Consider the following 26410-nt stretch of genomic DNA (forward strand, 5'->3'; position numbering starts at 1 on the left):
GAAATAGACAATCAATACGCAGCATAGCTTGTAAGTGGAATAAAAGGGTGGGGGGGAGGGGGGGGGGGGGTAGGCCGACTCGCTGAAAGAGAAAAACAACAGTTTTTTCTTGTCTAACATTGTATTTTTTTTTAAGCAACGAAGAAACGTTTTATAATTTTTAAAATAGTAGCCTTGATGTAATGGTAAAAATATAGGCTCTACTACATCTAAAAAAAAAAAGGTCGTTAGGATTCGAGTTTAGAGGAGAACTAACAAGGCATTGCCTGAACATGCCTACCTGTATTCGAAAATCTACAACCAGCGATAGTAATGTTTATAGCACAAATCCAGCTCTATAACGTTATAGTTATAAGCCTTAAAATATAATATCCCTACAGCTGTTCCTGCAATCAGTGGCGTAGCCAGGATTGGGTCGAGAGTGTATTTTCAATTATCTCCCATTAATACAGGCCCTTCATACAAGCCTATAAATAGGCCTAAACACATATAGTATAGCGGCCCAAAGTGTCCTGGATACTATATATATATATATATATATATATATATATATATATATATATATAGCCTTGCTATATATAGTATTTTAGGCCTATGGATCTATATAGGTCTATATATTCCACTACGTTTTTGAGAAGGTAAAATGGCGGTTTTATGACAGTCACCATTTAGAAACTTAAATCATTGAAAGAGACAGGAGTTTGCCGTCACCAAACGTAAGACAGCTGTCATTTTGGGGGTGTGGGTGTCCAAATGGGGTTATTAAACACCCTAACACCTTTTTTCAACAATGCAGACCACACACGCTATTTTAAGAACCAAACTAAGGCCCGTATTTTACGACACCTCTAGATCACAGTTGCCTAAAACGATTCGAGGGGGGTGATTTCCCTTAATTACTCTCTTCCCACACTGCGATCATCCAGAGTTTAAGTAAAGAAACCATTTTTATTAGGCTCTACCTAACATTAACATGTAGATTCAACTGGCAGTGATAGCCCTGAGTGTCGGCCTATTCCAACCACGCGTCCCCGAGTAGAAGAATTTATAACAACTTCAGGTGTTGTCTAAAAACAAAAGTGACAGCAATGTTGTCAAATTTACTTATTGTATTTGTAAATAAAGACTAGTACATGTTTCAAGTTAAGACTTAAAATAATAATAATACTATACAAAAATGAATTTTAAATGTAGCTTCTAGTTTGTTTATTTTTAAAGAATTATGACAGTAGTGTGGTCTAATCCCCAAACAAAGACCTTAAAGGTCTGTATGAGTAAAGCAGATCCTGTCCTCCCCCCTCCCCCCGGGCAGTTTAAGTACCCTGACCAAAAAACTGCAATAAGACATGAATTACCCCCGGTCGACAACTAAATGATCCTAAAAATAGGGATAGAGTTTGGGACCTGGTTAGGGTGCGCTGAGGTTAGGGATAGGGTTAAGTTTAGGGATAAGGTTATATATGCCCATTTCAGACATTCGACAGAATACTTTTTAAAATGCTGGGTTTCTGACTTTACAGCGCATCGTTATCATTTATACTAAGACTAGTATTCTCAATAAAGTGGGGTGGGGATTCATTTCGGGGGTAATGTCCTAAATAATATCGGTGAAGGTTTGATGTTCGGGAAAATGCGTGTGAATCATGCACGTTTTACGTAAGACACAAGCTTATTTAAAAGTATTTTTACTTTCTCATATGCATGCGGAGAATGCCTAAAGGAGGAAGTAGGCTTATTGTAATGTGAGAAAAATCGATATCCAGATTTTAACATTTCTTGACTTTTTTACTTCTTCCTGCTTCGGAAAAACCCAGTTTTGCAATCTGTCTGCATGTGTTTCTTTCCATGGGTTAGGAAATTGTATAAATTAGTAGGGCTATACGTAGACTTTCATCAACCTTTGAGTCATTTCCGGTAACCGAAAGTGTTACTTTATTACCGGTTTCTCAAAAACTTTCAGAATTTGGTGTTATAGATATATAATATTTTCACATATTCTAAAAAAATAGATTCGTTTATTAAAAAATCTGTCAGAAGATGGATGTTATCAGCACACAAGCAAAACTGTAAAACGGCGCAGAAAGAATGAGAGGAAGAAATTAATCTACAATGCCACTAGGAACCTCATCGGCAAGAGGACAGAAGGCAAGTTGCAAGTAATAGCTTGAAACGTTAGTAGAAAATAGAGCAAAAGACTATGAAGAGTACAGAAAGTTCAACAATGTGGTTAAAAGAAGTGTAAGAAAAGATAAAAAGAGGCTGTAGACCGAATAGCCAAAGAAGCTCAAGCACAAGCAGATGAAGAAGATAGTAGAACCGTCTACAAGATTAACAACACCCTTACTAGAGGAACATCAAGCAAACCTGCAATTGTCAAAGATCACAGTGGGAAAACTTTAACAACAGAAGAAGATAAATTAAAGAATCTGGCAAGACACATTGAAGAGATATTGAACAGGCTAGACCCAGAAGACGAGGCTTGCTTTACACTCTTCACAGACATGGGCTTACAGTACACTACACATTGAAATAACAAAAGGGCCAATTCTTGAATAGGAAATAATAGACGATTTTAAAAATACCAAATGCAACAAGTTTCCGAGAGTCAATGCAGAAATGCTCAAAACTGATCAAACTGTATGTGCACAAATACTAAAAGGGTTTCCAACCAAATAGAGGAGTATCCAAATCACAGAGAATGGGTATCTCTCTTTACATTAAATACATCAGAAAGGCGATATGGGTTTTTGTGAAAACTGGAGGGTCATTAACTTTCTGTCAGTGCCAGGGAAAATCTTCAACAGAGTCTTGCTGCAGAGGATGAAAATAGGACTAGGTGGAATTTTGCGTGAAGGACAAGCTGCCTTCAGGGCCAATTGATCGTGCAATGACCAAATATGTATCTTGCAAACCATAGTGGAACAGCATTTAAAATACATTTTAAACTATATTTTGAACGATTATGGAAGATATTAGAACTATACTTTAGCGCTAACTTTAGTAGAACAAAAAAAAAATAATTGAAGAGCTCATTTTAAGCTGATGTATTGCATTTTAGACAGTTAAGAAACTAAAAACATTAAAAGACATTCAGGAGAAAAATACAAGAATCGGTCTAAGAATAAGGCCAAATCTGGTAAAACAAAGCTAATGAAGAAGAAAACTAAAAATACGATAAAGACATGGAGTGGAACAAGAAGAGGTCCAATATTTCAAATGTATCAGCAGACACACTCCATTCCAGCAGCAACGATTAAGAAATCGCCACTAGAGTACCCATGGCAGCAGAGGCTTTATATACGCTAATTGCTGACCTATGCTGTAGACTAGACCAGGGGTCTACAAACTGCGGCCCGCGATGTCCTCTCATCCGGCCCGCGGAGATCTTTTTGTCCACGGAAAAAACGTTTGTTGGTGATGGCTGAGGAACTTTGCCCAGAAAAATCAAGAAGAAACTGGCCCCCGAACTGAAATTTGATTGTTAATGCGGCCCTCGGACTGAAAAGTTTGGAGACCCCTGGACTAGACTAATGGAAATTAAACACAAGAAAATAGAAAGTCGCATTCTGAGAATAATAAATAATCAAATAGCAAATAGATAAAATAATGAGGACCGGCCTAAAAGACATTGTGTGTGAGCCAGTTTGTCATAAAATCTACACATTTAATTTAGGCTACAAATAAATAAGAAAATATCTTTAAAAAAATTGTTGTATGATTTTAATAAGAAAAGAATCTTAGACTCTTTAGTAATTGTAAGCCATAAACAATCAATAATGAAAAACAAGCATTAACTTTTAAGAAATAAAATTATTAACAAAAAAAATGCAAATTTAGATTATAACTATAACAAAATTGCAATATCAACAGAAGATTATTTTTAATTACTCGTACATCAGAAATAAAGCAAGAAAATAATTGAACTTAGGTTGAAATTTTTTACAAAATTTAGCTTTAATTTCAACTGTTCTTTCTAAATACAAATGTTACAATAGTTACTTAAACAAAATGAATACATTTCTTATGCTTTTGTAAATTAGTCCTTACAGTAAACCTTTGATCACATAAATTACAAAAAAATGGCTTTTCCCCTGAGTGTATTCTAATATGCTTCACAACAGCACCTTGAGAAGCAGAAGCATAATCATTTGTATGGTTTAATATTCATGTGAACTCTTTTGTGATCTAAAATCCCACTCATTAAGTTTGTTGCATAATTACATAAATTACATTTGTAAACAAGATTCCTAGTATGTAGCCTCATATGCACTTTAAGATGACATTTCAACGTAAAAGCCTTCTCACACATTTCACACTTAAAGGGTTTGTGTTTAAAATGTTTTAACAAGTGTTGATCGAAATCTTCAGGTTCATTGAAATATCTGTCACACTTGCCACAGATATAGCAACGCTGGAGCTTGTGTACCAATCGATGATATGTCAAATGTAAAGAATACTCAAAGCTTTTTTGACAATCCTCACACTTAAACCACTCAGCTAAAGGCTGGGTAGTTGTCTGCCTGTTAGGATTTGTTTGTTGACAGATTTTACAATGCTTTAAACCCTCACAGCTGCACTTGAGTTCTCTTGAAGTTTGTGGTAAAGGACCAGTCACTTGGGTGTCTTGTTTTACAGTGTTAATTATTTTATTTTCTGACGTACCAATATGCTCTTTGGGTATTCCCTCAACAACTAAAAGATTTTCTTCTTTATTTTTAATGGAGCTTTGTGCTTCTGTATTTCCAAAAGCATGCTCAGGTAAAGAAATTTTAGATGTTTGATTCAATGAGCTTTCTTCAGAAATTCTGGATGAAATCTTGCAATTAAGGATTTCTACTGAATAAAAATTTGATGAGCTTTTTATTTCTGGGGTAACATGACTAGTATGGTGTTTTTTTAAACTTCTCCACTTCCTTGATGTGAATTTACAAAATTTACAAGCAAACCTCTCCAGTGGGTGATAGTCTTGTTTATGCTGTGCAAACAAAGATTCTGGAGTTGCATGATCACAGAAGCAGCATTTGATCAATTCCACTTCTGGGTGCTGCTTTCTAAAATGTTTGGTTAATTTCTTTGAATTATAACATCTCCTTGAGCACACAGTACATTGTAAATTTTCATTCATCTTTGAGATAATGTGAAAGTGTGTTGTTTAAAACAGGATCCACGGCACTAGGCAATGTAACAAGCTGTGGCACAAAAAAGAAATAGACATGTCAGTAAATGTTTCAAAGATTTCTGAAAAGACTTCAACATATATATATATATATAAATATAAATATATATATTTATATATTTCAGCTCTGCCAGAGAAATGAATAGGTATTTAAGTTTGTTTTAGATTAGGATTAAGATGTAATTATTTGCAATTAAGGAAGCGTCCTAAAACACACCTATCCTTTTCTATTCTTTATAAACAGCAAAAAAAAAAGGTAGACTGACTTCTAGAGCTTTTTATGAATGTTTTAGTATTTGCTGCATTATTAAAAAGTATGCAAGTAAGAAAATTTGGATGTGAATTTTGACAACTTTATATTTTTAAGGCAATCAACCATTCTGAAAAATAGTCTTTTGGGCAAATTATCCATTTTGGAAAATAGTGTTCTGGCCAACGTCAGAAACCCTTTCATGACTACCAAAGATCATTACATTGCCTAAACTAGCCCATAAAAAATAATATAACATTCTTATATAACTAAAACAATATTATTTCAACCTCTTTGCCTTAGCAAAAAGTTATTTTTAAAATCCTTTAAACATGTGTTAAATAAAAAAAGTAGAACAAAAGGTTTTTATAAATTATTTTTACTAACAAAATAAATATGAATGTAAATACAGTGGAAATTTTAGATATACTTTAAATATTATTTTATTGGTGTTTAATTAGGGGTCTTCAAAAAAATACGTCACAACATTTAGTCAATTTTAGGTTCCCAGATCCACTATCATCACAAAAATTTATGCACCACCCTTACCTAAAATATACCCCCCCCCCCCCCCCTGAAGTAATAATTCTAACAAAACTGAATGAATTGGTCATTGGTTTTAATTTAGAAAAAAAAAACAAGTATGAGCTTTGTCATGTTTCTTAAGTAAACCCCCCCCCCCTCCCCAGAACCCCTAGAAAATGCTGCATGCACCATTACAAAAGTCTGGAACTCACCAGCTTAGTGCGTGAGATCATAATGAACAACACACGCTATAAACGTTTGATATAGCTTTTTAAAAAATCTGCTATTTTTAAATACAAAACTTAAACCAGATGAATAGTTTTCCGGTGCTTTTGTAAGGTAGTCCTTTGGCTAAATCTTTTATCACATAAATTGCAACAAAATGGCTTTTCCCCCGAGTGTATTCTAATATGCTTGACTAGAGAACTTGTACAAGTAGATGCATAATCACAAGTATGACATTTATAAGGTTTTAAATTGGAATGAAATCTGTTGTGGGCTAACAACACACTCTGTAAGTTTGTTGCATAATTACACAAATTACATTTGTAAACAAGATTCCCAGTATGTAGCCTCATATGCAATGTAAGACTATCTTTCCTAGTAAAAGCCTTCTCACACATTTCACACTGAAATGGTCTATGTAAAAAGTGTCTATATAAGTGCTGATCATATTCTTCAGCTTCATTGAAATATCTGTCACACTTGCCACAGATATAGCAACGCTGGGGTGTGTGCACCAATTGATGATATGTCAAATGTAAAGAATACTCAAAGCTTTTTTGACAATCCTCACACTTGAACCACTCAGCTAAAGGCTGGGTCAGCTTGTCAGGATTTGTTTGTTGACAGATTTTACAATGCTTTAAACCTTCACAGCTGCACTTTAGTTCTCTTGAAGTTTGTGGTAAAGGACCAGTCACTTGGTTGTCTGAAGGCTGGGTAGTTGTCTGGCTGTCAGGATTTGTTTGTTGACAGATTTTACAATGCTTTAAACCCTCACAGCTGCACTTCAGTTCTCTTGAAGTTTGTGGTAAAGGACCAGTCACTTGGTTGTCGGGTTTGACTTTAGTCAATTTCTTATTTTCTGACAAACCAAAATGACCCTTAGTGATTACTTTAACTGCTAAAAGATTTTGTTCTTTATCTAGAACTGAGTTTTTAACTTCTGAATTTCCAAAAGCACACCCAGAGAAGGAAATTGTTGATACTTGATTTGCTGAGCAGTCTGCAGAAATTTCTGATGACATATAATTAAAAAGTTCTCCTGAATCATAATTTGATAAGCTTTTTACTTGTGGAGCAAAATGGCGTTTAGTGTGATGTTTCTTTAAACGATTCCACTTCCTTGTTGTGAATTCACAAAACTCACAAGCAAACCTCTCTTCTGGATGGCTATATTGCTTATGGTGATTAAACAAGGTATCATCGTGTGTTACATACTCACAAAAACAACATTTTAAAATGTTTACTTCTGGATGTCTCTTCCTAAAATGTTTAATTAACCTCTTTGAAGAACAGCATCTTCTTGAGCACATAGAGCACTGTACATTTCTTCTCATCTTCTTCCAGAATTTAGAGACAATGTTGAAACTACAGTTTAAATTAAAACAGGATCAGTTGGACTGGACAATGTAACAAACTGTGGTATCAAAGAGAAATAAGCATGGTAAAATAAATGAGCTTATAAAGCCAGACCCAAGGTTCAGTGTTACACAAAGTAGCTATGTGTACTTTCCTACAAAGCCAGAGATTTAAAAAATATCTAGGATTAGGACAAAGTGACTAAGGTTAATGTCTAACAGTGTTTAATAAGTTTGACAGGAAAAGGCTAAATATTCATATTGTAGGCCTTTCTGTTAACAATAGTTGAATTAGCTGTTACCTTAAATAAGATGCCAGAAGAATATATGTTTAACACTTTCAACCCTCTCTATAAATGTTAAGAGACTTATCTTATTGAATACTGAGCATCCCCATGATTATTTTAAAACTTCATTGCTGCATTAAAAAAGTAATGCGACAAAAATAACTTATATTTTTCTTACTTTCTTAATTCTTAGTTCATTTGATCTTGATCTAAATAATGAAACACGTATGTTAGGCCAGACAGTTAGTCTACTATTAATTATAATTTTGATACTGGCCTAACTGTTATCCTTAGAAAATTGTGGGTTTTAGGGGTCATCCATAAATGACGTAACAGTTGTTTGACTTTTTTTTTACCTTTCCCTTCCTACTGTAACACATTTTGTCACAAAAAGCCAGACCCACAAATTTAAAAAAGATGTCACACCTCAGACAACATGTTTTTGTCTTTTGAAACACGATTTTGGCTGAGCATGGGTTTGACCACACTTTCTCTTCATATGCTGAGGTCAAAGAAACAGGTGAACAGGTGAACTCTACTTCACCTGCCCAGTGTCCTTCAGAGTCCTGATAGGCAACTTGTTTAATGTAAAAATAAATAAATAAAGTATTTGGAAAGAAACTGCACGCAGACCACTTTGGGGTCATCCATAAATGACGTCACACTCGTAGGGGGGGGAGGGGTCCGTTATTTTGTGACGATGTGTGATGGGGGGGAGGGGGGGGGGGTCAGATGTTGCAACATCACATTTTTGCATTATAAAAAAGCAATGTTAGAAAACGAATTTTAGATGTTATTTCGCGTTTTAGATAACTGTTTTAATAAATTGTAATAGTTTAGACAAGATTTTGGAAAAATATCGATGTTTAAAAAAAATTCAACTGCAATTTTGAGGGCTGTTGTAAGTTGAGGTGTGACGTCATTTTAGGGGGGGGGGGGGGTCTGGCTTTTTGTGACGACGTGTGACGGAGGGGAGGGGGAAGGTAAAAATCGTCCAAAAAAGGGTGACGTCATTTATGGATGACCCCTTTTAAGATTAGACGAATAAATTAGGTGGCAATGTTAAAGACTTTATTACCAAGTATTGAGGACACCATTATTAATTTATTTATTATTGTGTATTTTTTATGGCAGGGGATTTTAAATTCTATATTTTATATTAATATTTTTACTCTAGAACCAATGACATCATTTTATTTTGAGTACTTTTCCGGGGAAGTCCTGTTGAGAGTGAGAGTTATTATTAATTTTTGTGAAAATAAAGTATATATTTGTTCTGAACTTTAATAGTTAAGGGGGTGTTTCTACAAATGAATATTGATCGGGATCTAGAATCTAGATTATCTCTGCTCATTCAATTGTGCTGGCTTTTTTACTTTTTGTTTTTTGAGGAGTAGATTCTAGATCTAGATCACTTTTTGGGTAATCTATCGTTTTAGGTACGTAAAATCGGCCGCGACTAGTAATGTGAAAAACAGGTGACTCCTTACATTTTAATAATTATTTCACATTTTGAGGAGGATTTATGTTTTGAAAAATACAAAAATGTTTCCTTGTTTCATTTATGTACCTGTTTTTAAACAATTGAATTAAAACTTTTCAGTAATAAATGAACACAGCGATGTTTCCAACAGATGCAACCACGCTCATTTACTATAGCAGCCAATTTGTTAAAGTTTTATTTTTATAGACATGTAGCGCGAGATTCAGGCAGAAGTCACTCTATTTTACAAATGGCTGCTGTTTATATACTACTATATAGGAAATCTTGCTTGCAGACACAGCTGTTTAAAGTTAATTTCTGGCCTATATAGTATATTCATATTGATATATTTAGCCATTGAATTAGGTTTATTATTCATTTATCTATAATATTTGACACAAACATATCACAATATACTTCTATTACAGCCTTGACAATGAGGTAACGTTTTCGTACATTAATAGCCGCGGGCGATTTTACGTACCCAAAACGATAGATTACCACTTTTTGTGACGATGGCGAGGGAGGTACTAAAAACTTAAAAAACCGTCAAAAAACGTGACGCCCTTATAGCTTATAGATCTAGAATAGATATCTTCTTCCGACTAGATCTAGTCTATATTATTATTAGTATATAGATCTACTAGATTAAAGAAAGAGTCTAGACTACTTACGACAAGCTAGGCCCGGCTAGGGCTGTTTCCATGCCTCAGAAGCAAGACGATTTGAAAAATAAAATTGTAGTTATCTCTCTTTACATAGGGCCTAGCTGGCAAACAGCTGATATCATTTCATTATTTATTGGTTATATCCCTTTATTTAAGGGAAACTGCTCGAACTCTAGAAATCGAAACAATTAACTCTACTTGCTTTAAAAAATATGTTTTTGGGATAGCATGGCTAGACTACCCCTAAGCAGCAACCCACTATAGCACATTTGAACCATTAAAGTGCGAGTAACCTTGGGTAACCTTTTTGTCAAACTGAAAGAATTTAGATTTAGATCTAGATCTAATACTGGGATAGGGAAAAATAAATAAGAAAAGCTGGGCTAAAATTTTTAAATCAGTTTTTAATAGTTTCAAATTTTTGAGTCAGGGCTTGTGGGGGGGATTTCCAAATAATTAAACTTTATCCCTAATAAAGAGGGGTGACTGTTCATGGAAATCTTTTATATAGTGTAAGAGGTAGGTCCATAATGTCTATCCATTAACAGAAAGATTTCACCTTATTTCTAAGGAATATAATTGTAACCTACTAAATCTACTACTATGAATGTATTGACTCCCAAACCAAAATTTTCAGGTTTTAAATTCATCCACACATAAATCATAATCATCCAAACCCCATTTAAAAAACAATAAAACAAGAGGAGATTTAAATTAATGTATTAACCCAAGCAACAAAAATAATTCAATGTGTGAGCTACATAAACAAAGAAATCCAAGAGGTAACATTGTTACAAACAAATCTCATAACATCTATAAACAATTTAATGAATTTAAATTTTTTTTTTGTACAGGATCAATGCAAATAAATTATGGTTGTGGAATTATAAATTATGAAGTTGTCTCCCTTTACATTAGGAAAAATGTTAAGTATACAGTGACAAAGAATGGTTTTCCCCTTGGTGTGAAACAAAAACACACTTTACAGTGCCCCATTTCTATGATGTATGTGTGTGTTAGAGTTAGGATGTACTATGGTTCAGATGTGCAATAGAATGTTCAGAATGGGAGATCTGAGGTGCCAGGACATCTCATTTCTAAAGCTATTACACTGATACAAAGGATTATTTTTTTTTTAGTTAGGATGTGCTGAAGATGGTATGATGTTTGTTAGGATGTGCTAAGCTCTGTGGTGCTAGGATACCTGGAGCTCAGACACTGATCATCTGATGTATCACAGCACCCTTCACTCTCAGAGTTTTCACTCAGTTTTTCTTTCTTCAAGGCAGTTAATGATTTACTCTCAAACATAAACTCACTTTGCTTGCGTTGTGGGCAAGGAACTTGGTCTATTTTTGTCCGTTTGTTGGGTCTGTTAAAGAGAAACCTCATGTCTATTTTCCTTTTTTCAGTTGGAGGACCTGAACTTTTTGTTGGTTCTGTTTTTTGTGGATGTGAAGTCTGCTGCTGGGGGTCAGGAAGTTTTGGGGTGCTTGTTAGAAAAGGATTAGGAGCTCTTGTGTTAATTAAGTTCAGTTTGTCATACAAGTCTGCATGTCCAATCATTCTAGTTTTATCAAGAGATTTTTCATGATTTTTGTTTGGTAATGAGTTAGAGTTTTGAGTTTTTTCATGAATCATGTTGGTTTTATCATGATTTTTGTCATGAACTATGTTAAAATTGTCATTTACTTTTCCATTTATCTTGTTTAATTTATCATTGCATTTTTCTGAGTAATTTACAACAGACTTTGGTGTGAAATTTGTCAATGGTTTAAAGCTGGGAGGATGTGACTTTTCACTGTTACAAAATTTATCTTCGCTTGACTTGGGTTGAGGCTGCTCTCTTTGTTTTGATTGTGGGCTTGCAGGCAGCATAGGACAAATTTTATCAACATATACAACAGGGGGGTTGGTGTTCCTTGTATGGTCAACATCTGGGCCAGTGAGTAGTGAATTCTTTACACCTTCACTGTTGAGTTTGTCCCTGTGTGTGGCTTTAATTTGTGGAACCTGAAACCAATTATTAATAAACATCTAAATGGGAATTCAGAATGCGATGAAATATGTTTTCTTTTATAAAAAAAATCTATCACATACATATTTAACATTCACAGCAATTTAAATCCTCCATAATATTATGTGATTTTATTGGTTGGAAATAACTTTAGTCTAAAAGTATAACAAATCTTTTCTTTTAAAATCGATAAATAACACACACACACACACACACAAAAAAAAAAACCTCTAAGCTCTGATGTTTGTTAAAAAACAATATACCTCATTATATTTGGGCACAGGTTGTAAAATATTCTCTTCTGTATTTTGAACTGTTTTAAGCACAAAGTCTTTCAGAAAACCCTGCAAGTCATCTTTGTCTAGGTCAAGTTTAAGAAAGGCTTCCACAATTTTCTCATAGCTATAAAAAATGACAGGGAAAAAAAGATGAACCAGCATCTGGATTAGAGCTAATTGAAAGTTAATTTTGTAGCATCAAAGATTTTGTTACAATGCACATAGTAAACATGTAATGGATTTCATTTAAAAGTTAGCAAAGTTCTTACCTCTCATGTTGTTTTTTAGCATCGCTGTCCCTCATGTGAGGTACTGACTTATACTGAGCAAGAAGATCAGAGACCTAAAACACAATACATTTTTAAAATGTTAGTAATACAATGTCACCAATAAAGGAGATATGTCTATTATGTTAATTGATAGACAGTACAGCTCATTGAATTTTTATCAAATATATTTCATCTTTAAAGGTGCAGTGATATCTAATGCAGTTTACTGATAGAAAGATGAATAGTCTAAAATACCTCTTTGCCTCGTTGTATAACTGAAGCTGGCATGCCTACATGAGCTGCAATGTTACATGCATAGCTGGTGCTGGTGTGGCCTTCCCTGATTTGATACAGGAACACTAACTCATCATTGTTCATCACTGTTTCCAGAGTCTGTGAGATATTAAATAAACGTACATGTATATTTACAAAATGGATGCTTAAATAAAATAGTTCTATGAAGGAATAAAGTGAGAGCAGAGGCGTAGTGAGGGGGGAGGGGGGGTGACACCAAGGCAAAAAACAGCAATATAGAGAAAAATTTGAGGGGGGGTGCAAATCAAAAGTTTAAGGGGGGTGGGGGTGGTGCAAATCAAAAGTTTGCGGGAGGGGTGCAAATTGAAAGAAGTTTGTCCCCGGGAAGGGTCGCTACGCCTCTGGGGGGTGACACCATTAAGGTGCCGCACCTGGTGACACCCGACCTCGCTACGCCACTGAGTGAGGGGAAGCAATCTGATAAATGATTGTGTCAAAGCTCACCAAATATTGAAGCTGGGCAGTAGAAGGGAGAAGCTTCTTGTGGATAATGCTGTGGAAATGTGTGGAGACTAGCACAAAAGGACAGGTTGTTCCCTTGGCAATCCAAAACTTCAGGATAGCAGTTAACAGGGACAGACCATCAGTCTAATGAGAAGATAGTAGAAAAATCTTAATTAATTAATGTTATTTTGTGTTTATAATTATTACTACCACTAAATGTGTTTTAACAACAAAAATGTAAAATATGCTTATTTTCCTTCACATTATCACAGTATTTAATAATTAAAGATTTTTCCATTAAAATGGAAAATGTATAGCTTCTAAAAGACATATTGGCTATGTAGTATTTTAATAAATTTGATCAAAACTGTAAAATCTACCAAATTATAACATGTACTGAACCTACTTAAAAGTAATTAACTTTTATACATAATAAGAAGTCTATAAAAACAATGTAAGTTTTTATATTTGGAATGAAACGTACAGATTCTGTGCCTTGGCCATACTCATCTACAATGACTAGTGAGTTGGCAGTGGCTAATCGCAAGGCCTCCGTCATTTGCATATTTTCCTGCATGAACGTAGACATCCCTTCCGAGATGCTCTCAAAAGTCTTGATGCGGGAGAATATTTGATCTATGGGACCAATGTTTGCTTGCTCGGCTGGTGCAAAGCTACCAATGTGGACCATGTATACAATCAGTGCTACCTGTGGAAAAAACATTAACAATTAGTGTTACATAAGTATGATACCAATATAAGTTTGATAAAAAACTAATCCTAAGGGCAATTAGTAGAAGAAAAACATAGCTAGGGAATTTAGTAGTGGTATAAATCAATCCAAATAAACAATGAAGTATGATCTTGAATTTTGAGAAAACAGTCGATTTGGATGTTTCAAAATCTACACATATTAAGGATAGCATAAGGTCTGCAATTTGTGTGTACACACCAAATCATGAAAAAAAAGGTTAGGGGTTGGGATTTAAGCTGTGAGAAAAATCTTCCTTTAATGTAATTATTCACCAAGGTAGACAGAGAAGATGATGATGGCTTTAAATAATGCTTTAGTAACTTAGCAGCTGAAGTCTGTAGGACTGTCCCAGGGCCCATACAGGTCTGATGGGTACCTGACTCACAATAGGGAAACTAAGGCAGCTGGGCATAATGCTGACCGTACTATGTTTTTTATATACGGGGGTCATTGAAACAGGTGAACTCTACTTCATCTGTCAATGTGTTTTGGGAACAAGCAGGAAAAGATAATGAGATGAACTTAGCAGCATAAGAAGGGTGACACAGCTAATACAACCTTCCACTCCATTACACAAAACTACAACTTTCTACTTAGACAAACTCACAGGAACACAATTTAACAAAACTTTCAATGACAACAAACAGGCTGAGATCCTTGCACCACACAAACAATCCCTCATTCTGCATACTCTCTAACACACACCACTTTCAATTCCCAACAAGACCATTTAAGACATTTTAAACTTTATGCACTGATGCATCTGTTGGTAATCAATCTGTTAGTTATCAATACAATAATAGGTACATCTTAACAACTACAGACAAAATGTTCCTATTAGTTATCAATGGAGACTAGAATGCACTCACCTGCTTGAGGTAAACACTCTTCCCACATGCATTAGGTCCTGTTAAAAGTTTAATTTTTCCACTCTCTCCCCCCATCATTGCATGGTTAGGAACAAATGGAGAACAGCACAGTTCTTGTAATGGGTGTCTGAAGTAGCATGACAGAAGAGGTACAAGGTTATAAGTCTTAAAGTTTCTTAAAGTTTCTTGTAATGGGTGTCTGAATAGCATGACATAAGAGGTACCAGGTTGTATAGTTGTAAGTCTTAAAGTTTCTTGTAAAGGGTGTTTGAAGTAGCATGACAGAAGAAGTACAAGGTTATAAGTCTTAAAGTTTCTTGTAACGGGTGTATGAAGTAGTATGACAGAATAGATACACAGACTTATAAGTCTTAATGTTTCTTGTAATGGGTGTCTAAAGTAACAAGACAGAAGAGGTACAAGGTTATAAGTCTTGAAGTTTCTTGTACATATATCTGGTTTTAGATTATCACTGTAGGCTACATTTTACACATTTCTATCAATGTGTTATGTTTGTGTGAAGCTAAATAGTGTGATATTTCTTACCTCCCAGCTTTTATATCTATCACATCTTCTTTGACAAGATTAGGTCGAACATAACCAAACTCTTGTGCACACACAGCCAAGGCCATTAAGCTGAAGAGTGTTTTAAAATCACAAGTAATAATAAACCCTATTGTATTTACATTTGGGGAAAGTATTTCACAATTACTATATTGTTTGATTTTCAAGCTAAATAAATTGTAAAAATGGATGCTTGTATAATCAATTAAAGAAAATAATCCAATCAAATAAACTACCAGTCTAATTCAGCTATCACTTCTGTAACATCAAGTAAAACTTGAGTATTTTCCAGAATGACAGTTTGAAGACGGTGCATGATATTGATCTCCATTTCTGCAGTAAAATTTGAAAATATAAATACTACAATACTTTCAAATAATGAAACATGAAGCAATCCATATTAGTAAATAGACTGTGCATTATTTAAAAGTGGTAGAATTTAATTAATAATCCTTAAAAATGTGTTTGAAGCTTGTTAGTTGGAAAATTTATTGTCTTGCTGCTTGTTGTTGTTTTTTTAACCTCCCCTTGATCAGAAAAAATCTAGTTCTATTGCACAAATGGTTTGAGCTTGTCAGTTGTTATATTTTATACACTAGGAACTATATACTTGTGACTTCTTTGCCAATCCACACATCCAATTAATACCTTCATCAGTACATGGTAATATACCAAATTAATTATACTTCTTGACTAATCTAATTCAATAATAATTAAAATAGTCAGAAGCAGGTCTTGAGATTTTAGTCATAATGATTGACTATTTTTCTTGGAATACATACCTATAATGTCTAACTGTGTGTCTCCCAGTATAGTATCCAGCTCTATAACAGTGAAAAAGAAAGAAATTCAGATATGAATGTTTCAATTTTGATTCTGTGGAAACTAGTTCTTAAAAACACATAAAACTGAACTTTACAATATGGGAAATATTATAAAACAATTAGTTTAAAACAAGCACAGAAATTGTAGATTTTGCAGCGATGAAAATTAGTACATTTATAACAACAATAGAATAAATAACTCTTTCTATTTCAAACTCAACAGCTACATAGGGGTGGATTTAACACAAAGGGCAACACCTTTCAAAGAATATCAGTTTTAACTTTACAAAAACAGTAACAAAATGTATGCTTATAAACAGTTCAATTTTTTTAAAAAACAATTTCAAATGAGAAAAAATACAATAAACATTCAACAGAAAATAAAACAATTTAATTTTTTAATTTTTAAAAATTTAACTTGAACAAGTTACCCAAAGTTTTAGGAGTCTTGTAAAATAACTGGTTATTGGATGCAAACTGAAACATCAAGCTAATGCTATGTGACTCAGTTAAGTGCACTAAAATTTAATATGGATGACAATACATCTTGAAAAAATAACAAACTAAATGTAAGATATAGTATTCTGATACCTTAAATTCAAGGCCATCTATTGTGTGATCATCATTTTCTTCCTTGCCTTCTGGCATGTCAATTACAAGCAGGTAACCAATCTGAAAATTACAAAACAAATTAGCTTTATCAACATTTCAAAAAAATACTAAGGTAAAAAATTATAATGTAAAAAACAATACTAATGTACAAAAAAAATACTACCGTAATTCATATTATTTTGTAAGATTAGTATTATAAAATTCTAAGCAGTGTATGTAAATTTTGCACGAAAATCTAAAGAAAATGAACTTTTTTACAATTTGTACTTCTAAGGAATATGAAAACTGCTTTGTCACATTTTTTAAGCTCTCTCTTCTCCCCTGCTCACCCACTCATAATTATCATTAGTCAAACCCCACCCCCACCACTCAGTGAGTGACGTCATTAGGTTGGTAAATCACAGCATATGGTGAAGACTTGGTTAACTTCATCCATCTTAATCATTTTGGACGAACTGGAGGTAGGTATCTAACAACGCATTCAGAAATTTAACGGCTCAGTGATTTAAGACTTACTTGAGGTAGCTAGCTAAGAACTCAGAAATGTCATGGTTCGGTAATTTTAGACTTACCTGAGGTAGGTAGCTAACGACACATTCAGAAATTTCACTGCTCAGTGACTTTAGCTCCTCTCTAGCTACATGAGTCATCAAATCTGGTAAACCATTGAATGTGCGCTTTTCTTTGAGGAAAAATTTTTTTTATTAATTTATGTAGCCTAGTTTTTAAATAGTCAAAGAATCTAGGAACTATTTTAACATTTGTGAAAGTGAAAAAAATGGAAAATATATTAAAATACTTTCAAAAACTAAACACATAAATTAATTGAGTTTTATTCTAAATAATTCTTACTTTCATCCAAAGTTTCATCTACATTTGGCTGCACAACAAATCTTTTCTTTTGCTTTGATTCCTCAAAATTAATCTGAAAATCATCCAGTTCATAGTTCTAATTAGTATCATCTTAGTCCTATTTTGTGGCTTTTGTGGAAATTATTTGTAAAAATGTGCACTGACAGAAAAAATCCAGGATTTTAAAAACAATTTCAAGGGATTTACAATACGATTTTACTTTCTTTAAAATATGTCCATACTTACTGTTTTACATATGAGGTTTGCACAACGATGAAGATCATCTGTGATAGTCATATTTACCTATTGGATATTTAATGAAAAATATAGTAGCTAAAGTTTTCATTTTTGTTATGGGTAGCCTCCCTTTATCTATAACAAATTCATCTTATAAGGATTAATATTTTTATTTTTAAATCTACCTATTTTAAAAAAACCATGACATATCTACATACTTTTTTAAATATCTCCACTCCAGTTTTTACATTTTTGCATAGATCACCAATATAAACAGTGTAGTAAATGGTCTGAAATATCAAAATATAACATTTTATAAGTAGGTTTTAACTAACTACTGGGAAGGGCAAAATGTAAAATATCCACTATAAACTGGCAATAGGATTTCTCACTTTAACAAATATTTTAAGACCAACCTTAAACATATATATTCTTTATACTATTTTTAAAGATTAAAATTTGATCAAATGATATGTAAAAAAAAACTGGTAAGCAGCTTACTGTAAACAAAGCCACCCAGTCACCTATTGTAGCTTGAGCTTTGGACATTCTAGACAGTATTTTCTAAAATAAATGAGATTGGGAACATATTTTTACAATTGACATTATAGTGAAGTATACACAGTCAAACCTGTCTAAACCAGGAAAAGCATAAATTGGAAATCTCGTCAAACATAAAATTAATATTACATATCAACAGTTGTTACTATTTGTAATACCCAAAAAGTTTTTCACGTTTAAAGGCAGGTTTAACTGTATGTTTATAACAATGGAAAAAAAGAAACTTTTATCTAAACCAAGTAAGATTGTTTTTAGTGTATATATAATATAAAATCAATACAGCTGGACTAAAGTAAAATAAATGAGACTAAAAATGCAGTAGGCTTCTAGGGTTTAGTTAACTCTACAAAACTTACAGGTATGAATTTGATGTGTTTAAGACTGCTTTGTAGACAATTTACGATTTCTGTATTGCGAGGCTCCAGAAAAAATGAAATAGCATCATAGCGCTGATTCAAAAGCATAGCATTTCTCAGGGGTCTTAAAAACCATTGTCTAGAGAAAAAAAATATACATGGTCTATAATTACTTCAGAAAAGTGAAAAATAGGAATAAAGAAAAATTTTAAAATTTGAGTTCAAAAAAATATTTTTTTAATGAGTCTTTAAAATGTTTTTAAGTATACTTTACCAAAAGGATTTTGTTTTGTTGAAGTGCCATACAAAATGTGTGACAATATGTTTTAACAAACATAACAATTTATCATTGTCATATTTATTCCTACTACAAGTGTTCAACAATGGAGTCTTTAAAAACGTTTTATTATTCAAAGATAATTAATAGTATTATAATATTAATATAACTACCAGTATCAGGTTTAGTATTGTTAGGGACATAATTAGAGTTAAGGGTATTGTAATACTTTGGCTGGTGATTGAGTTTAATAGCAAATTATATTAGTTTAAAGTTTGTTATCATTAATTTAACACCCCTTTTTTTCACTGGATTCTAATGTTCCTTTACTGGACATAATCTGTTTCATGAAACAAGTGGTAATGTATACCTTAACATTTTAGTTCCAATAGAAGATTTGCATCTATTTAATATTCCTGAAATGTTTTCAAAAACAAATATAATGTGAATATTAAACTGTTCAAGAAAATCACAAGTATCAGTCTTATTGTTTTATTAATTAAAACTATATAAAATGTTTATTTCAAACTTAAATATTTTTTTTTGGAAGAGAATACTGCAGCTAACATTTAAAAAAAAAATCTTTTACTGGCTTTTTTAATTATAGCCTTTTGTCTAAAAAATAAATATCTTATATATCACATCATGAATTTAAAACTTTTAGTACCATAGTAACTTAATATCTGAATAATGCAATTAATCACATTGTTTAAAGCAGGGGTCTCCAAACTTTTCAGTCCGAGGGCCGCATTGACTATCAAATTTCAGTTCGGGGGCCAGTTTCTTCTAGGCATGTCTTTGATTTTTCTGGGCAAAGTTCCTCAGCCATCACCAATAAACGTTTTTTTCTGTGGACAAAATGATCTCCGCGGGCCGGATGAGAGGAACTCGCGGGCCGCATCAAGAGTTTGGAGACCCCTGGTTTAAAGCATAATAATTAATATAAGTGTGCCAACATTTAAATTACAGGTTCAGTATAAAGAAGCTCTTACCAAACAGGCTCAATCCTTCCTTGCTACTGGAGCCAAATTTGTACACAGATGGATGAAATTCCATGTGAAAAATGTTTAGAGCACAGTATGTTGGAGCGTCAATCTGTATTTGGTTTTCTCTGAGGGTTGACAAGACAGATAAAAAAAAATTAATTAAAATATAATCAAAAGCCTAGCAACTAATAAAAATATATTTGATTTTTTTATGAAAAAAAAAAACCTCAATCAAGAAAATTTGTAAATGTTTTTAAAAATAAATGACAGTATTATATCATCTACACTTTTGCCTATTAATTTTTTAAATGAAACTTTTTACAGGATGGATAAGAATACTCAGTATGAGAATAGATTGATTTTGTTAAGCTTGTTTTAAAACTCACAGAGTGAGTAGCCTAAAGCCAAGTACTGGCACCGACATGTCTGTATCCTCCAGCTCCACTCCAACCCTCGTCTTGTCCAAATATTTTAAGAGACCACCAATAGATCGAATCTAGACAATGAATATAGCGTCAAGTATATCAATATAACTTGAAATTATTTATCTTTTAAAATACAAACCAATGTCATGACTGTGATTGTGAATGTTTAAAGCTATAAAATCAAAATTTTTGCTTGAGCCTTATTGCTGGTGTTTGCTCAGCTGCTGTACAAGTAAGGCAGTCTTTTCATTAGCATTTGTCCAATGCTTAAAATATGGATAAGTTGTTGATGTTTGCATTATTTAGGCTAACACTGGTGCCCTGAGTAAGTGAAAAAGCAGCCTACATTAATTTTAGCTTAACCGTCTAATTCTGGTGCCACAGCACTAGACTTGGCTGACTGGTTATTTGTGGAAAGTAAAGGTGTTTGAGTACAGTGCTGACTACCCAAGCACATGGCCTCTACATACTGTCTTAGCAAAAAACTACTTTTTCTTTACTTTCTAGTGCGTCTATATGAATGAAATAGTTTAAAGCTTTGGTCCTTGAAATATGTAACTGTATTAAATACTAATTTTTAACTGTTAACTCTTTTATATGGAAGTCAGTGTTAGCTAATACCTATACCATTATTAATTGTGGGTGAAGTAAAAAATATTACCATACCATATTGGTTCTTTCAAAGGAAACTAAAGATGAAAAATGCACCTTCCTCTCATCCTCTGTGTAGTGGTTGGGTATTGAAGGGAGCTTGATTGCAAGAATGCGCCTCTTGCCTACCTCATAATCTAAAATTTAAGAAAACAAAGCTAACAAAAAATTAATGCCTGTAACAAACATTTTGTGGAATGGAAAGAATACAGCTTGTGATTATTTAAAATTGTGAGCTGTCAAAATAGTAACTTGCTATATGAAATCATTATCTGCATAAAATTAAAATAGATAATTTTGTTGAGTGTAAACAAATTAAAGGAAATAAAAACATATTTAAAAAATTAAACAATTAACTTTTTTAGTAATAACTGTACAATTTTCAAGCAAGATGTAAATAAATTTTCAACTACAATCTAGTTAGCCCCAACTATCAATTATTTCATTTCTTATTAAAAGATGGTTGTAGTTTTTTTAGAGGCAACAAAAAAATCAATAGTTTAAAAGGTTTCAGCTAGTAACAATAACCGTAATTTAGCCACTTGTTAGTATAAGCGATACAACATACTTTTAAAATAATTTTACTGACAAGCAATTTAAAACCTAGCTTTCTGTGGTTGCCTCATGTATCTTGAGCACAAAAGGGAAAAGATGATGAGGAGCTTTAAAAGCTAACTCCATATTAACAATAATGTCATGTTCAATAGAAATGTTATTTAGTGCTCTGTGCAAATTAGTGATTTGAGGATATGCAAATACATAGGTTGTCTACAAGCCCACATATTTCTGACTGTTCTCTGACTCAAGCTTATGAAAGTACGGCAGCTGAGCAAACAACTAACCACATAATCCATGTACCAGGTCACAAAATCATAAACTTTACCACAGCTCTAAGACAAAAAACAAGAACAATTAGAATCCAGAAGTAACCTAGTTCAAGTCAGAGGTTAAATGAAATCTGATTACTAACTGAAATCTGAATTAGGTAGAAACTCCAGTCTGCAAGCTTCATTGATGATTCCTGGACTTGATCTTGTGTTAGAAACTGTTTGATTACATTTTAATTAAAGTGATCAGGGATGTAGGTCATTTAATATTATAAAAAATAGTGCATGAATTGTTTGTTGACTTAACAAAGAAGTATGAAATAACTGATGTTTAAATTAAGATCTTAGATTGAAGATACTGTATACTATGGATGAAGGATTGGTGCATTTTCTTTTTACTCATCAAGAAATAATGTAGAACTTGATTGCTTTCATAAACAATGCCCAATATACCAAAATAGCTCAATCGTGTTTTTGTTTTGCTAGGTAGAAAGACTTAAGTGGTTTTTAGTTTGGATGAGTCAGAGTTTAAAATATAACATACTCCACTATTTCAAGAGTCCACTTAACGATGAGTGTATCTGTGTTTATGATTTAAGTTGTTGTGTATAAAGGTTTTATTGGAATGACACATGAGGATGTAAAACTAAAGGCACATTTTAACTTCATACCCAACTGTTTTAAACAGGTCAGTAAGCGGTTGTCTTGTAATGCACTCAGAACGATAACAGATGGTTGGATTTCTCGCAGAACTAAAAAAAGAAATTAGTAATTGATTTTCGTCACTAAATATAACACTTCATATACACAATTGCTTTGTGTGTGCACAAATAAAATAAGGTAAACAGACCAACAGAAAAAAAAATATCTTAAAAATCAGAAAGAAATCCCAGTGGTTGATTTGTCAACTTTATGTTTATACTTTTTGACATTATGTCAAGTACTAGCAGAAAAGATAAGTAAATAAAAAAACTATTTTAAAATTTTAAATGCAATTAAATAAGGTTGTACTGAGGCAAGGACTTGAAGCTAAGTTTATTAGCAAGAAATAAAACAGAGTGTATTTCTAAAAACCAAAATTAGAAAAAAACCAAATATGTTTGCCAAGGATAAATCACACTTCACTAAGAATAAAACTTAAAATCATACTTTGCTTAACTAAAGAAAAATCATCACTCTCTAGGGTGTCCGGCATGACGTGTATCTGTAAACTGTTCAAGTCATAGTAACATACACCAAGCTGTCCCCCATGCCACATTACTGCTGCATATACCTTAATAAAACAACATAACAAATAGTTGGCATTATTATTAACATACCTTTAAAATATTTTAATTTTAATTAAACATGGTTAATAAAATAGAATACAGCAATGTTTTAATTAATTGTATTTGGAAGAATATGTTTTTAAAATGATTTTTCAATGAGGGATCTAGTCTTGATTACAACTGCATGCATTCTAATTTTTTGATCTTTTGAAATCAAAAAGTTAAAACAATAATCAGTAGGCCTAATGATTAACCATCCTAAATCTATCTATTAATCTATTGATTAACCATCCTAAATCTATCTATTAATCTATTGATTAACCATCCTAAATCTATCTATTAATCTATTGATTAACCATCCTAAATCTATCTATTAATCTATTGATTAACCATCCTAAATCTATCTACTAATCTATCATATTGATTTTACAGACAGAAATCCACTCTAACCCTAAACCTCAATGCAATGAAGACCAACTGAGCCAGCAGTACCAAAGATGAGATATCTAGTACAACTAAGATGTATGACATCACCCTCTTAAGTGTTTTTTTCCACTACAAGAAAGACACAAGTGTCTAGTGGAGGGCTTTACTCAATAGAAATTATTTCAACACTCCAGCTAACTTTTTGTATACAGGCTCAAGGATGTGGATCATTCAGTTGGCTGTAAGCTGGACTACTTGAAATTATCAGACATTTTTTAGTATATAAAGCCTGAGCTAAGTGCTCAAACAAGAGGATGAAAGATGTAGAAACTGATCTACACCAATCAAACATCCGTTGAAAAGAAAGTAAAGTATTCTGTGAGATCTGATGGTCTATAAAGCAAAGAAGAGTTTAAAAAGAATCTCAGCCTAAGATGGGATTGTGAGATTAGCTCAATAGTCTCTTATTCCCGAGACTAGAGTCAGGTCCAAATCAGGGTGATCTCAAAGACAATCTATGTACATGAACTAATAGAAATCTTGTGCTCTATTCCATTCTATTGAGAATGAAAACTAGAATGGGTTAAGGAGTCAATAATGATGATGCAAGAATCCACAATGAAAGCTAAAGTAAATATTTGGCCAGTAGTAATATTTCTTAAGGGCAAAAAAGTAATTTATAACTCAAGCAGCTAAATCTTAATGAAATCAAATTAAAAAAGTGATTTTAAATGTATTCCTATTTTATCCATGCATAAAAATAAAAACCAGAATTTTATAATGTATAATGTGTTCATTGGCAGATATTACATTATAAACTTCAGCCTAAAGTAAATTTCTATTTTTAAAACTTTTAAATTCCATTGACTACCTCAGCATTTAAGTACGATGTATCAGAAGTTGTTCTTCTCCCATCATTTTCATCATCTTCCCCATCAGTGTCCAGCATGCTCTGTACCTGAGACAGAGAAGAAAGGCTCAGTCTCACACCAGGAGTTGAAGACGAGGATGCCATCTTTGAACTAAGGGTAACTCTGTAACATCAAGAAAAGAGAACCTGAAAGTAGGACTTGCTGACAGCATCCAGTCAAACTGCAATCAGTATGCATTCAGATCACACTTAATTTTTCAAGTTCACCAGCAATTAATTTTTCTTTTCAGGCATCTCTTCAAGGGGAGGGGAAGATTGACAACACCCCCCCCCCCACTACCACACAGCATGTCTACCTGCACCCTCCTGAAAGTTTCAAGCCCCCCCCCCCCCCATCCCAGGAGAAAAAATACTTAAAAAGCCAGCACAGCCAGCAATCCATTATACACTTTGTTGATTGTGACAGTTGTAAACAATTTAAGTTGTAAGCAAAATATTTACCCAGGCAGCAGTCTTTGTTGCTTTAGTGAGAAAGAAATCATAATAAAATAATTGTAAATCTCTAATCTATCGACATGTCTAATGCATTTGTATAGATGGGGAGGGGGGCTAAAACAATGCAAAGTAGGATCATTCCCATAAACAAGATTTATTTAATTGATCTAACTCAGTTCAATGCCCTCGCCCCATCCCCATATGTAGGACATTAATAGTTAAGTATCAAGAGTTGACTGTCTAGGATACAATTATCATTTCCCGTTCATGCACATCACATGAAATATGGAGTTTCCCTAACATGAGTCAGCTACCGATCAGAGCTGGGTGGACTTGAGCCCAGGTACAGAACTGGAGACTTTTGGGCTAGTGGTCGAAAGCTCTATCATCCAACCAAGGCTATGAGTGGTTTTCATGATTTGAATGCCTAGTGTATGGGGTATCACTCAAGTGTAACTGTCCAGATAACCACAATGTGAAATAGAAAATATTTTTTTAATGGATTTCTTATAGTTTTCTTAAAACTATTTGGTTTTTGCATCTCTGTTTTAGTAAAAAAAATTATGTGTTCAGTATCTAGACACTGCAACCAAAAGTATTTATTGATAATGTATTCTTAACTTAATATTACAGGTTTCTAAAATTAAATTAAATTATAGGCTTCGTATCATTTTGAAGATGATATATTCTTCCCTAGCTGAGTAAGAGTTATAGAAAACCCAAGACAAATGTGTGTTAGTAGGCTAAAGTATTTTCCACGATTTTTTTTATGTCTGTGACTCATTGTAAAAAAAAATCAGAATTAAAAAACTACAAAGACCTTAATTTACTTTAAATGTATACTTGAACTAAAATTATTTTTTAGATGTCATTATTAATTACCAGCTACATATTAATAAGTAATTCTTCAATTTACTTTAAATTAGTTTTGAGCTTGTTACAACATATAGATCTACAGATGTTCAGCATTGCGAAATAAAAGATATAAATATACATGAAATGCTGAGGTAATACATATGACCAACAAAAGGAGAAAAATAGTAGCTTTATTCTGTTACCTTGGCCTATATAGAATCTAAGCCAGAATACAGTGCCTGGCAAATATGTTTAAGAATCTATGTATTTAAAAAAAAATATCTTCCTTGTAAATGACAAGGACTCCACATATTAGCTTCATATAAAGGGAAGCAAATCAAGTGTAATAAATGTGATTTTAAGTGACATTCCCTTTAACAAGGTTTGCTATAAAACCAGCACAGG

At 33.0% G+C, this 26410-nt stretch overlaps 3 protein-coding genes across 3 annotated transcripts; all 3 read right to left on the reverse strand.

The window, feature by feature from the left end:
• Positions 1–4144: 4144 nt before the first annotated feature.
• Positions 4145–5125, reverse strand: LOC131931357 (zinc finger protein 28-like). The gene has a single exon (XM_059288143.1). It carries the CDS (start codon positions 5123–5125, stop codon positions 4145–4147), a length of 981 nt encoding a protein of 326 aa, XP_059144126.1.
• Positions 5126–6253: 1128 nt separating this feature from the next.
• LOC131931358 (zinc finger protein 675) lies at positions 6254–10009 on the reverse strand. Its single transcript, XM_059288144.1, has 2 exons — positions 9979–10009; positions 6254–7593 (listed from the first exon to the last, which is right to left on the reverse strand). Exon 2 carries the CDS (start codon positions 7511–7513, stop codon positions 6254–6256), a length of 1260 nt encoding a protein of 419 aa, XP_059144127.1. The 5' UTR covers positions 7514–7593; positions 9979–10009.
• Positions 10010–10707: 698 nt separating this feature from the next.
• On the reverse strand, positions 10708–24865 carry LOC131931359 (mutS protein homolog 5). The gene is made up of 26 exons (XM_059288145.1): positions 24656–24865; positions 23240–23363; positions 22762–22842; positions 22234–22308; positions 21279–21400; positions 20574–20683; positions 20194–20312; positions 19572–19617; positions 18925–19063; positions 18509–18571; positions 18226–18297; positions 18017–18073; positions 17771–17843; positions 17491–17600; positions 16898–16978; positions 16738–16783; positions 16265–16306; positions 15719–15815; positions 15465–15554; positions 14919–15045; positions 13780–14004; positions 13296–13439; positions 12792–12929; positions 12537–12610; positions 12253–12391; positions 10708–11985 (listed from the first exon to the last, which is right to left on the reverse strand). The coding sequence occupies exons 1-26, from the start codon at positions 24797–24799 to the stop codon at positions 11143–11145; spliced, it is 3381 nt and encodes a 1126-aa protein (XP_059144128.1). The 5' UTR covers positions 24800–24865; the 3' UTR covers positions 10708–11142.
• Positions 24866–26410: the final 1545 nt, after the last annotated feature.

The sequence above is a fragment of the Physella acuta genome, unplaced genomic scaffold, assembly GCF_028476545.2.
Source record: "Physella acuta isolate Inbredline_101_S28 unplaced genomic scaffold, ASM2847654v3 ptg001950l, whole genome shotgun sequence".
Classification (NCBI taxonomy): domain Eukaryota; kingdom Metazoa; phylum Mollusca; class Gastropoda; family Physidae; genus Physella; species Physella acuta.